General features: G+C 35.4%; 1 protein-coding gene and 1 non-coding gene across 2 annotated transcripts; both read left to right on the top strand.

Moving 5' to 3' along the window:
- Window positions 1-7,161: 7,161 nt before the first annotated feature.
- On the top strand, window positions 7,162-7,234 carry trnak-uuu (transfer RNA lysine (anticodon UUU)). Its single transcript has one exon. It is a non-coding gene; the product is annotated as a tRNA-Lys (tRNA).
- A 171-nt stretch (window positions 7,235-7,405) lies between these two features.
- Window positions 7,406-12,781, top strand: LOC128019076 (dnaJ homolog subfamily A member 1-like). The gene is made up of 9 exons (XM_052605068.1): window positions 7,406-7,563; window positions 7,951-8,103; window positions 8,271-8,451; window positions 9,249-9,353; window positions 9,561-9,788; window positions 9,883-9,997; window positions 10,708-10,823; window positions 11,245-11,345; window positions 12,159-12,781. The coding sequence occupies exons 2-9, from the start codon at window positions 7,972-7,974 to the stop codon at window positions 12,381-12,383; spliced, it is 1,203 nt and encodes a 400-aa protein (XP_052461028.1). The 5' UTR covers window positions 7,406-7,563; window positions 7,951-7,971; the 3' UTR covers window positions 12,384-12,781.
- Window positions 12,782-12,878: the final 97 nt, after the last annotated feature.

The raw sequence follows: 12,878 nt of genomic DNA, 5'->3' as shown, positions 1-12,878 counted from the left end.
CTCATCAGTCTGTGGTCATCATTGCCTGAATGTCCTTTTCATGATCGGTCACACATGTTCAATATTCAGACAGATCTGGACTGAACATTCACTCTGTCTACCGTGCTTCTGTAGCACATGCAGAATGAGAGCTGGAATTGTCTTGGTCTAATAACCATGGACTTCTCATGAAAGATGTAATCTTGATGGCAGTATGCATCTCTGTACAATGCCAATATAAAGCCTCCATGTCTGTGTACCCTCACACATTCCAGTTACCCATACCTGATAAACCCCCATCCAATGAGAAATGTTAGCTTTTTGCATCTATCACTGGTAAAAGTCTGGAAGACCCCATTTGTCTTTAATTTTTATATCTCCCTTATCTTACACACTCAGTTCAGTTCACGGAGCTCTCTTTTACCAAGCTAATGAACTGAATCGGGAGTGTTAAATAAGAGAGACATGCAAAATGTGCATAGCAGAGGGTCCACATGACCAGGACTAAGAACCAGGCCTAGGGATAACCAATGAATGGAGTGCACCTGGCATGCAGAATTAGCTCCAACCCTAGTCAAACACACCTGCATTTGCCAAACAATTAATACAATTTTTTAAGCACATCAATATACATAGTAACACAATTTATCTCTGAAGCACAGAACTTAAAAAAAAAAAGAATAGACAAATAGTAGCCTATTATGATATAAAGTAAACTACAATATATAATTAGCAAACACATTCTTGTTATTTTGTAAATGTATGCAGACAGCACAATGGTTCTTAAGAACATTCCTGGAGGACCCCCATCACTGCACAATATGCATGTCTCCTTAATTAAACACACCTGATTCAGGTCACCTGTTCATTAATACAGACTGACTGACTTGAAATGGATGTGTCAGACAAAGGATATTGTAGCCTACTCTGTGTGACAAAATGATGACTCTTACATCCAGGTACGTTTACAATAGGTGTTTTCATAAAGTGGTATTACATTTAAAAATATTTTGATACATTCATTTTTATCAGATAAGCGGATGTGTTCTGACAGAAATATTTTCAAAGTGTAGTTCGCTGGTAAAGTGTTTAACCCTCAATCTTTCCTGGGTGTCAATATGACCCCAATCGACTTTTCATTAGTTAAAAAAAGGGTTCCCTTCATCTCAGAGGAATACAATTTTGTGACTTTTCTTACATTATTTATCTATCTATCTATCTATCTATGTATCTATACATACACAAAAAACTGGCCTTGATTCGGTTGTTCTGAAGGTGTGTAAAAAAAAATAATAAAAAAATTAATCAATCTTGTCTTTGGAAAATGAATGGGAAATTCAACAATTTATTTATTTATTTTTTTTCATCAAAAAACACTTACACACACTCGGACAGAGACACATGTGCACACATGCTCTCTCCCTCTCTCACACTCACTCACTCACACACACACACACACACACACAAAGACACTTACACTCACACAGAGACCCAGGCACACTTGCCCTCTCTTCCTCTTTCTCTCACTCACACTTTCTCTACAACCTTCTCTCTCTCTCTCTTACACGCACAGACACTTACACTCACACAGAGACCCACGCACTCTCTCTTGCCCTCTCTCACTCCCTCTCTCTCACTCTCTATCTCTCACACAAACACACACCCACAGAGAGCGAGAGAGAGACCGAGAGACACAGGCACAAATGCTTTCTCTCCCTTTCTAACTCTCACTCACTCAAAAAATGTGTATGGAATAATTATTTTATGTGTTTTACACCATGTATTTCACATATTTTTTGGTAGTTTGTTATTGCTTTTATGTTCAGTGTTCAGAATGTGATTGTAGAAAAAAATATTTGTTGTAGGCCTGTACATTTACACCTGTTTATTTCTGGATATTGCTGTTGCTTATTTACACTTTTTTTACATTTTAAAGTTATTTTTTTTATTGTATTTTGTATACATTTGAATCATTCAAAGGTTCAATAATATGCAAGTACAGTCTGACTCAAAATTTTGTCCTTTAGGTGTGACCTAGGTGGAATTTATGAGCAGTTGGCCTCATCCAGTAAAATGAATGGCTTTCAATTGCCCTTTGCTTGTCAAAACAAGTGTCAAAACACTGGCATTCCTTCATGACCCAGTAAACGGTGTGAAGAGAGTTTTTCCAGAGGCAAATACGTGTGGACTAATTCTGAGGCTCCCAGTACACGCCACGTATGATAGCTTCAGCAGCCACATGATTTTGGGCATTGTACAGTCCCCACATTTTGGTCTAGCCTGAAGGTTTTTTTTTATTTTGGTTGTTCATGTTGAAATATTAGGATGTTTTTGATGACAATGCCTTTTATATATATATATATATATATATATATATAAGGCTTGTTCTGTTTTTTTATATATATATATATATAAAAGGCATTGTCATCAAAAGGCTTGTTCTGTTTTTTATACATTATATATATATATATATATATATATATATATATATATATATATATATATATATATATATATATATATATATATATATATATATATATATATATATATATATATATATATATATATACTTGTTCTTTTTTTTTTTTTTTCTGTTGAATTCGAAATGTTTGACGTTGTCTTTTAAGTCTTCAAATTAAATGTTTGATACCAATCAAAATGTACTCTGAATTTTATTCACATTTTTAGATTAGTATTGTAATAACCCAAAACTTCAAATGCGTTTGTCATTAATGAATTTAAGACACAGAAAACTTCTCACAACATACAATAACACAGCAATGCTGATTTATCATTACTAATTGTACTTTTATTTCTGAAAATGAGCAAGCAGTACAAACAGTGGCTTGAAATAATGTCAATTGCAAAAAGACAGAAAAAAAATGTAACTGGAAAAGGGATGCCATAAAACTGAAAAATTAGTTGTATATTAAATGTTAAATTTTAGTGAAATCATTGTTTATCCTACAGGCCAAAAGTTACATATTTAAGGGACATGCTAAATATTTGCGTCTCCATACATTATTCTAAAAAAAAGTTTGATCAACATGAAGATCCCCATTCCTTTAAGACTTTGAGACTTTAGATTTTTAATTTTAAAAATCCTTTAAGATTTTTTTTTTTATCCTCCAATGTGTGGATATTTCTTGTCGAAGTGAATTTCTCGCTATATCAGCATAGTTTGTGGCTAAACATTTTGTAAAGCCTGCATTTTTCTGAATTGTACCTATATGTTTCCAATAATATTCATTGTTTCACTGTTATGTGGAACACATCTCTTGCAGCTCAGTCAACAAACTCATCTGCAAAGTTCATCTGTTGACTTAAAATGTTGAAAACATTCATATATATGAAATATATAAAACGCCAACACAAGATTACATCCAATATAGATCTAAATATGCAAACTTGCTCAATCACTTAGGCTGCTGGCGCCCTCTATAGGCATTTACATTACATATTGTACATACGTTTATTGTTTAGATGAACATTCCTTTATGTTTTTTAACAGTGTTCAGTGAAACCATATGATTACTCGCTTTTAATGTTTTATTTAAACCAATTATTGCCTCATCGTTACAGATATTTTAAGTCTACTTTTAAAGATTTACAGTTTAAGCAAATATTTCAAGTCTTTTCTGTATTACAAAAAAAAAAAAAATCATCAGTAGATTGCTCATTTAACAAAATAATCGTTAGTGACAGCCCAATTTAAAGTGTTTCAAAATGCACCTGAATTTTTAATACACTTCTTTAACAATTTTATTAAAATACCTTTTCATTACCTTCTATTGACCAAAATTATTTAGCTCAATGGTTGATATGCACATTTTATGGTCGACATGACTCTGAAAACAGGACAAACTGAGAACCGTAACAGAGTGTTAAGTAAAATTATTAACATAACCAATATATCAAAAGTAAAACCTCAGAATGGCACAAATCAGAATAATGTTTAATAATTAATGTGTGTGAATTTATGTTGATGTTATTGTGAAAATACAACTAATTTTCAGCTCTGTTGATGGTGTATAATTTGTAGTAAAATAATGTAAAACCAAAAAATTATTTAATTTAACTCTATTTGAGGTATTTTGTGTCACAGTCAGTTGAGGCGGTTTACTTATCACGCGTCTGTTGAGGTGACGTCAGTTGAGGCGGCGTACTGATCACGCGTCTGTTGAGGCGGCGTACTGATCACGCGTCTGTTGAGGCGGCGTACTTGTCACGCGTCTGTTGAGGCGACGTACTCTTATGACACGCAAAAGTACACGACTGTCGACTTCGGCAGGTAATCCTGTCACATTCCACCCGCCATAGTTTGTGAGCTGCGAACTGAGTTGAAGAAGCGAGTGACACCCAAAACCTCCCAAGCATCGCACGCGAGTGTGAGTTAATGCTCAACTAGTGCTGGAAACACCGACTCTTTTTCGCGAATCGGTTCTTTCGAACTGTTCTTTTGAAAGAAGCGCCTGAAAACGAGTCTGTTTCTTAAGTACTATTTTAGAATATCTCTCTATGGCAGAAAGAGTAATAGTAGTATGCTGTTGTGAAATCAGCATGTGATTTTTTTTCTTTTACGTGGCAGTTACTGTGTGATTTAATTATCCAAATATGAAAGAGATGGTCTGATTTCGCAATATCATGATAGCATTCTAACATAATTGCTTTTAGTCGTATTCCAAATTTTTATAAAGTATGCTGCTATTCCGAAATCAGTCTACAGCCACGGTTCTCGCTCGGACCGATTCAGTTCGATTCGTGAACAATGAACGATTCGTTCACAGATCTGACGTTGCATCACGGATGCCGCAACCTGTTTGGTTGGTCATGTTTTTTCATGTAGTTTCCAGGTGAGCAACCAATATAGAATTGTGTAGCAACAGAAAAATAAAACTTAACTGCATAAATCAGACACTGACTTAATTTAAGCCTCTTTGCCTATATTAACAGTCAAGAATAAGATTAAAACTGGTGAATTTTATCACTAAATATGATAAATATTAAACATAAGACTAAGGACATCACAGACACATGCATTTTTATACAAAATGTTTTTATACAAGAGACTTTTAAAGGAATGAAAGCATGGTTTAGCCAGACCAGAGTCATGTTAGTGAAACTACTACTCCTTAATATATTTTGTATCTATTTTTTTTATTATTATAAACACAAGTAGAGTATTATGTTACCCAATCAATGTTTTTAAACATATGAATAAACACTATTATCAAGTCCTCAAAACAAAAACAACATAAGTGCCATGAAACAATAATATTACCTACTGGCTATAGAGAGGGGGTGGCACAGAAATCTTAATTTTTTCAATATAAAAATATGTTTGATTATAATGTACGGGAATGTTTTAGTGCCTAAAACAAAACTGCGTACAATTAATTTCTACTTAAAGGGTTAGTTCACCCAATAATCAAAATTATGTAATTATTGACTCACCCTCATGTAGTTCCAAACCAGTGAGACCTCCGTTCATCTTCGAAACACAGTTTAAGATATTTTAGATTTAGTCCGAGAGCTCTCAGTCCCTCCATTGAAGCTGTGTGTACGGTCTACTGTCCATGTCCAGAAAGATAAGAAAAACATAATCAAAGTAGTCCATGTGGCATCAGAGGGTCACTTAGAATTTTTTTAAGCATCGAAAATACATTTTGATCCAAAAATAGCAAAAACTACGACTTAATTCAGCATTGTCTTCTCTTGCGTGCCTGTTGTGTGAGAGAGTTCAAAACAAAGCAGTTTGTGATATCCGGTTCATGAACGAATCAATCGCTGTAACCAGATCTTTTTGAACCAGTTCACCAAATCGAACTGAATCATTTTAAACGGTTCGCATCTCCAATATGCATTAAGAAACAAATCACCTAAGCTGTTCACTTGTTAAATGTGGCTGACACTCCCTCTGAGTTCAAACAAACCAATATCCCGGAGTAATTCATTTACTCAAACAGAACACTGACTGAACTGCTGTGAAGAGAGAACTGAAGAGAAATGAAGATTATGATTCAAATGCTATTTTTCTTAATTGCATTTACAGTCAAGACACTTACGATTGAATTTTCATTCAATGTCCCGCAATGAATGTAGCAAAATTCAATGTGCACATTGGAAATGCATTCTGAGCTGATTACGTCTCCGCCCCCTCCCATCATGTCAATCACTGCGTGAACAAGGCGGGGTTTGCAGAAGGTTAAGAGACTCAAGACTCAAGAGGATTCAAGTGAGAGAACATGGACAAGACAGTTGGTCAGTGTAAGTTTTGATTATAAAAACGTGTACGTTACAAATCGGTTTATGGCTTCAATATTTCATTCACACTTGTGGGCAGAGCTGAAATGCTTCTTTCATTTGATTGGTCAAATCGTTCCACCTTCAGCACGGCTCTTTCTTTCTTTCAGGCAGAATAAGAGTCAGTGTGTGTGCAGCACTGTGATGTCTGAAACCACCACTCACTGTTAAATTAGCATAATATTTGAATCAGATGTTGCTGGACACATAATTCGTGCTGCTGAGGCCTGCAACTGACCCCTTTAAATTATTTTTAGGTTATAGTATTGTATGAATATTGTCCCACTGATAAATACTGATAAGTAGTTCTGTCTTCTTAAATAAAAATAACAATTGAATGATAATTTTGCCACACTTTTTGCTTAAGCATGTTACACATATCTAATCATTTCTGTAATACATTTTAATTTTCATTTTGCAGCTTATAAAGCGTTAAAAGCAGTATTCATTTTACATATTAAAACTAGTGTATGAAATGGCAAATTAAAATTATGTAATTTAATTTTCATTTTCATATTGCACCAAACATTGCACAAATGTATAGGAAAATGTAAATACATAAATGCATTGCCACCTTACATATTGCATTGTCATTACATTCATATGCATATACATATATATGCATATTACATTCAAAATTGAATATTGCTACCCATATGCTTCCATAATTTATTCTCTAGAAGATATATCATCAAATTATACAACATTCTTTTGAAAACCAGTTATTCAGACATAAAACTTTCGATTTTTCGATTTTTCTTTGGGAACTGTGCCACAAGAATCAATGTTTCTGGCTCCTTTTTTTTCAAAGTATGTTATGTTGACCAGTTTGATGTAACTAAATAGATTTTACTATTAAAACATTTCGATTTAAGAGCCCGGATAGCTCAGTCGGTAGAGCATCAGACTTTTAATCTGAGGGTCCAGGGTTCAAGTCCCTGTTCGGGCGAGAGATATTTTTTGCCAAGACTAGTCTGGTTGCTAGGTTAAATTCCTTAAAGTTAAAAGCTGTGAATTCAAGAGACGCGCAAAATTATAATAAAAACGTTTTATAATCAAATGTTGTCAAAATTAGCTCAACACTTTAATAAAACGGCTGATCGTCACTGCCTGCCATACGTCACTACGTACAGTAGGTGGCAGAAATAGATCGCACGACAATCAAAGTTCAATAAAGCTCCACCAGAAGAAGATGCAGAGCGCTGCAGGAAGGTTCTGGAAGTCTCTTGATTTGCACAAGGAGTCATAAGACGAGAAGGGATTTCACCATATTTCACGGTATTGGACAATTTATTAAAATAAAGTGCTGTGGCATGAATAAAGTGATTGTGGTCTTTGTTTTCTTTATTTGTTCCCCCAAAATGATGGCTTTAATAACAGACATGTAACGTTAGCATGGCATTTAATGTCGCGTGATTTTGAAATCACCACTTAAAACCTTTTAACACAGCCGATGACTGAAACCTATTATTTCAAACCGGTTGTTCAAGTTAAATCTGTGTGAATGTTCCGATGACTGGTCATATGATGGTCATTTGAATTTAGTTTTAACCAGTGCTAATTGAAAACATGGCCAAGCTTTAGAGTAATTCTTATAAGGGTAATACTAATTAAATAATTATCCAGTTTTTTTTAGTATTTTTTTTAAATATTTCTTCTGACTAGATTAACCTGTTCGGGGCAACAATGGTGAAAGAGACTGGTTTTTATGATATGCTGGGTGTGAAGCCTAACGCCAGCCCTGAAGAGCTGAAGAAGGCTTATCGTAAACTGGCATTAAAATATCACCCAGATAAAAACCCAACAGAGGGGGAAAGGGTAAGACTGTCAAAAGTTGAATACATTATAATGCATTATTTTTGAGTGTATATTTGAGTGATTTTATAATTTGGATGTATACAACAGTTTATGGATCATCTGGGTGGTTTCAAAGTTTGAACCTTAAAATTAAAACGTATTTTTATTATTATTATTTGTATTTCCAGTTCAAACAGATCTCCCAAGCATATGAGGTTTTGTCAGATGCCAAGAAGAGAGAAGTGTATGACAGAGGGGGTGAGAAGGCAATTAAGGAGGGCGGAAATGGAGGGCCAAGTTTTGGCTCCCCCATGGACATTTTTGACTTGTTTTTTGGAGGAGGGGGACGCATGCACCGGGAGAGGAGAGGTAAGGACATTTCTTTCTTAGCTACAGACTCCACAGTTTGTGCAAACCTGGTAATCCATGTTGTTGCTGGAGGATTTGTGAATGGAAGAGCCGGGTTTTCAAAATAATTCTGACCTTTTAAAGGTTTACATGTTTAGTATCCTAAAATATTATGGAATATATGTGATCTTTTTTGTTTGGTTTAATTTACATTTTTAAATTATGTTTGGGTTTGAATTACATTTTTTCCCAGTTATTCCCATTTGCAATCTTTGTTTGCACTTCTCAAGGAGATCAGATGTTCTCATAGGCTGACATACATGCATTGCACCTTGAATAATTCATAAATTATTTTAAGTCATATGGATCCTTTTCACGAGTCTTTAAGTGGTCACCAACATCGTAAATCCTCCAAAGTTTTTTTTTTTTATGTAGATTTTTTTTTTTTAATGTATTTACTTTTATAACATTATACTTTGTATTATATTACCTTTGCATCAAATTACAAAAAACTAGTTAACGCTAATGCAAGAGTGTTTCTAACACGGTGTCTATGGGAGTACATTTGTAAATTTGACATTGTTCTCTCTACTGACTGCCGTTATCAGTCTCTCAATTATTTTTCCTTTATTTGAAAGTCATGAAAACATGTTTTTCTTTTGCAATTTGAAAAAATGGGAATTCAAAAAGTATATTCGTGGTAGTCTCCCATTCACTGCTATAGAGGTTTAGCCCACTATGACAACTTCTGCTGCTGAGAAACCCGGAAATGTGAAGAAAAAAAATCCCTAGTAAACTTTTGTGGTTGTTGTACACAGGAAAGAACATGGTGCATCAGTTGACCGTGTCTTTGGAGGACCTTTATAATGGAGCCACCAGGAAACTTGCTGTCCAGAAGAATGTAATCTGTGAAAAGTGTGAAGGTAATAATTGACAGAAATTTTGTATAAGGGGTCATTTTATGAACTATTTTATATTACTATATATTTTACAATACCATTCAAAAATGTTTGATTGGTAAGATTTTTTTTTTTTAAGTTTAAAACAGTTGTTGCATTGCTGCTTTAAGTGTTTCAAATACAATAGTTGGAATATATTTTTTGTTTTTAACACTGAATTTTGATCTACAGGTCGTGGAGGCCGTAAAGGAGTGATAGAAGTGTGTCCTCTGTGTCATGGGGTGGGTGTCCAGGTCAGACTACATCACTTAGCACCTGGCATGGTGCAGCAGCTATCTACAGTCTGTGCCGGATGTCAGGGGCAAGGTCAGCGACTGGGTCACCGCGACCGCTGCAAAACATGCGCTGGACGCAAGATACTACGCCAGAAGAAGATTCTTGATGTGCACATTAATAAAGGTCAGAAAGTGATAGGAAAAGCCCAGTTCAGTCCAAAACATCTGTTCTCTACAGTCTGTTACTTTTGTTCATGCTTGATTATGTGTTATTACAGGTATGAAAGATGGACAGAAAATAGTGTTCCATGGGGAGGGCGACCAGGAGCCTGGCCTTGAACCTGGAGACATTATTATTGTCTTGGATCAGAGAGCACACACGGTTTTCACCAGGTAAAACCACACGGCCCAATCAGTTTCTGAACCCCTGGTTGATTCAGAATTTTTTTTTTTTTTTTTTTTTATTGGTTTGGTTTGTTAATTTATGTTATATGATGCTGGTAATACTGAAGTTTGAAGTTGGCACTGATTACACTGACCTGCAATATATTTGCTGATTTAAATTTTGGCAAATTTTTGGGATGCTGATTCTAAATGCAGTGTCTAGCACATCATATTTTCTTAATGAATATGTGCATTTCATAGCATTTTTGCTTTTCTTTCTCTGAGCCAGCGTATGACTATTTGTTTCTTAACTCTCAACCGATTTTCACATGTATGACTGATTCTGAAGACGTTATTTTATGCCTAATCCTTATTTCAAGGTTAGAATTATAGCCAGTGACTGAAAGTTCACATCTCTGGGTGTTTTACTACATCTAAAAAGCGACAGAAATTAATTTTTTTAACTTGTCATCATTAAAATGAGGCTTTATTTTTCAAGATCCAGGGGCTGTGTTTATTTTCAGAGGTATGTCATTGATGATAATGTCCTGGAGATGGCAGCACTGGCTCATTTATTTCAGGATTGGTGTCACACTTTCTCTGTTTTCTGGACAGTCTGTTACAGTACTTGCTCATTTAGACAAGGCAATTAGAGAACAGAATATATAGATATTGTGTGAAAACCTAACGATTAACATACTTACCATTTCTCCTGCCAGACAAGGAGAGGACCTCATCATGAACATGGAGCTACAGTTGGTAGAGTCATTATGTGGCTTTCAGAAACCTGTTAAAACACTGGACAACAGAACTCTACTCATCACATCCCATCCAGGTGAAGTTTCGGTCTTGAATCTGTAAGCATATCCACTCTTAGTAATGATCTGGCTTGGGGAGAATGGCAAGAGTGATGTTACGTAACCTTCACAGATGGCACACCTTATGGACATTTTTGCTATCGGCTTTTCCAGAGTTCCTAATCCTTAGTGCTTTATTGACCATGTATATCACCAGTCTACCAAGCATGTGTGTAACATCTCTTCTTGAGGGCTGTGATTAATTTGGTCTACCTGGATTTGGTGTAACTGGTTCTGATATCACTCTGAATTTACTCCTGAACCATTTATTGAATAAAAACTACCAATTAGAAGCTTGGCTGGTTGTTAAATGAATCTTACTAGCAGAGCTCAGATAACTGTAATATAAACTGTAGATGGGCAAAGCAAATGTATTGTCTGTCTTTGTTGCATTAATAGGAGAGTTGATCAGACCTGGAGATAAGAGATGTGTCCTGAATGAGGGGATGCCAATGCACCGTCGACCATTTGAGAAAGGGAAACTAGTCATCCTTTTCAGTGTGAGTACTCCTTTTCAGTCTAAGCGGTCATGTTAGTACATGCGATCTGGATTACATAATTAGATTCTATAAATCAAGTAGTCAAAAGTGTGTTACATTTTATAATGCTCATAATCAGATTACATTAACCTTTTGTGGATAACATGATTGGACATTCCAGTTTGTTGGCTCTTAATGGTCACGTTGACATGAAGGTTAACAAATATTTATTAATTTTAGTGTTTAATTAATGATTCACTTTTACATTTGTAAAAAATATTTTAAACATTTCAGAGCAAATAAATAAATACAGCGGCAATAGAAATGAATCAGCCTGAAATGATGGACAAGTTTTTTAATCCAGCTGTATTTACTCTGTGCAACTTGAATGACTTGCCGACTCAATCAGGTGTAGCTAATCATCTTCTCAGTGGCACACAAAGCTATTTGACCTTCATCTTTTCATCATTTTGATTAGCTCAGAGTGAAAAGAGCTTGCCTGAGCATTTCAGTCCTTGGTAGTGCAACTGAGGCAAACAATAAGCTATGGGTGGTAAGGCACTGTCAGAAGATCTCTGGGGTAAAGTTATGGACCGGCACAAGTCAGGAGATGCATACAGAAAAATTGCAAAGGCTTTATCAATGCCTATAAGCACAGTGAAATCTATTTTTAAGAAATGGAAGGCCTTCATTACAACACAGACCCTTCCTGATTCTTTTCTCTACCCACTGTACTTTAAATGCTGAGAAACTGTTATTGTATTCATTTGTAACTTTTTTTCTTGCTCCCTCTCACTTACAACATTAACTGATTGTGCTTATTTTCTTCTGAAGGTTGTTTTCCCTGAAGAGAACTTCCTCCCATTAAACAAACTAAAGGAATTAGAAAGGTACTTGCCTGAAAAACAGGCAAATATTGAGCCTGAGGGCATGGATGATGACCTCTATATATACGCTGACCTTGAAGACTGTGATCTGTCCCGTGAACGCCACAATTACCACTATATAGAGGAGGAGGACTTCTACCCATCTGGAGGTGTGCAGTGCCAAACCTCGTAGAGATTCCTGTTCCCTTACCTTCCCTTTCACAACAAATGCCACCTCTGCTGGAACACAAGGAAAAGGACCAAGAGGAAAAGAGTTATTTACCTCTCAACTAGTTCTGTGCCTGGAATAAGACCTCTTAGTGCCGACCTCTTGTGTCATTGTTTGGAAGAAACTCCTCATCCAAAATTTTGAGCAAATCATTTGGGAAATAAACTTAGGGGAGAGTTGTGAGACTGGTGCCATAGAGTTTCAGTTGAAGGGAGAGTCTATGGAAATGTGTGTAGAAGTTACAGTGGAAATGGAACAACATTCAGGTCAAGTTGGTTGTGCCATAATACCAGAAAATTTCATCTTTAAAATGTAATTTACTTTGAAAACCACATTTACGTCCTCCGTTTGAAAAAACAAAACATTACAATCTTTTTGTTTATTGCCAATTAATTGTGGGTTACATGTAAGACTGTTTGATCTTGATGTTGTTGGAAATTTGCCGTGTGCCAGTTTACT

Source organism: Carassius gibelio, chromosome A1 (assembly GCF_023724105.1).
Source record: "Carassius gibelio isolate Cgi1373 ecotype wild population from Czech Republic chromosome A1, carGib1.2-hapl.c, whole genome shotgun sequence".
Lineage (NCBI taxonomy): Eukaryota > Metazoa > Chordata > Actinopteri > Cypriniformes > Cyprinidae > Carassius > Carassius gibelio.
This window is presented reverse-complemented; position numbering and strand designations above follow the sequence as displayed.

Excerpts from the sequence above, each read along its gene's own strand:
- LOC128019076 (XM_052605068.1), top strand. The coding sequence starts at position 7,972 with ATGGTGAAAGAGACTGGTTTTTATGATATGCTGGGTGTGAAGCCTAAC. Across the intron at positions 9,354-9,560 it reads AATCTGTGAAAAGTGTGAAG|GTCGTGGAGGCCGTAAAGGA; the intron begins GTAATAATTGAC and ends TTTGATCTACAG. Across the intron at positions 10,824-11,244 it reads ACTCATCACATCCCATCCAG|GAGAGTTGATCAGACCTGGA; the intron begins GTGAAGTTTCGG and ends TTGCATTAATAG.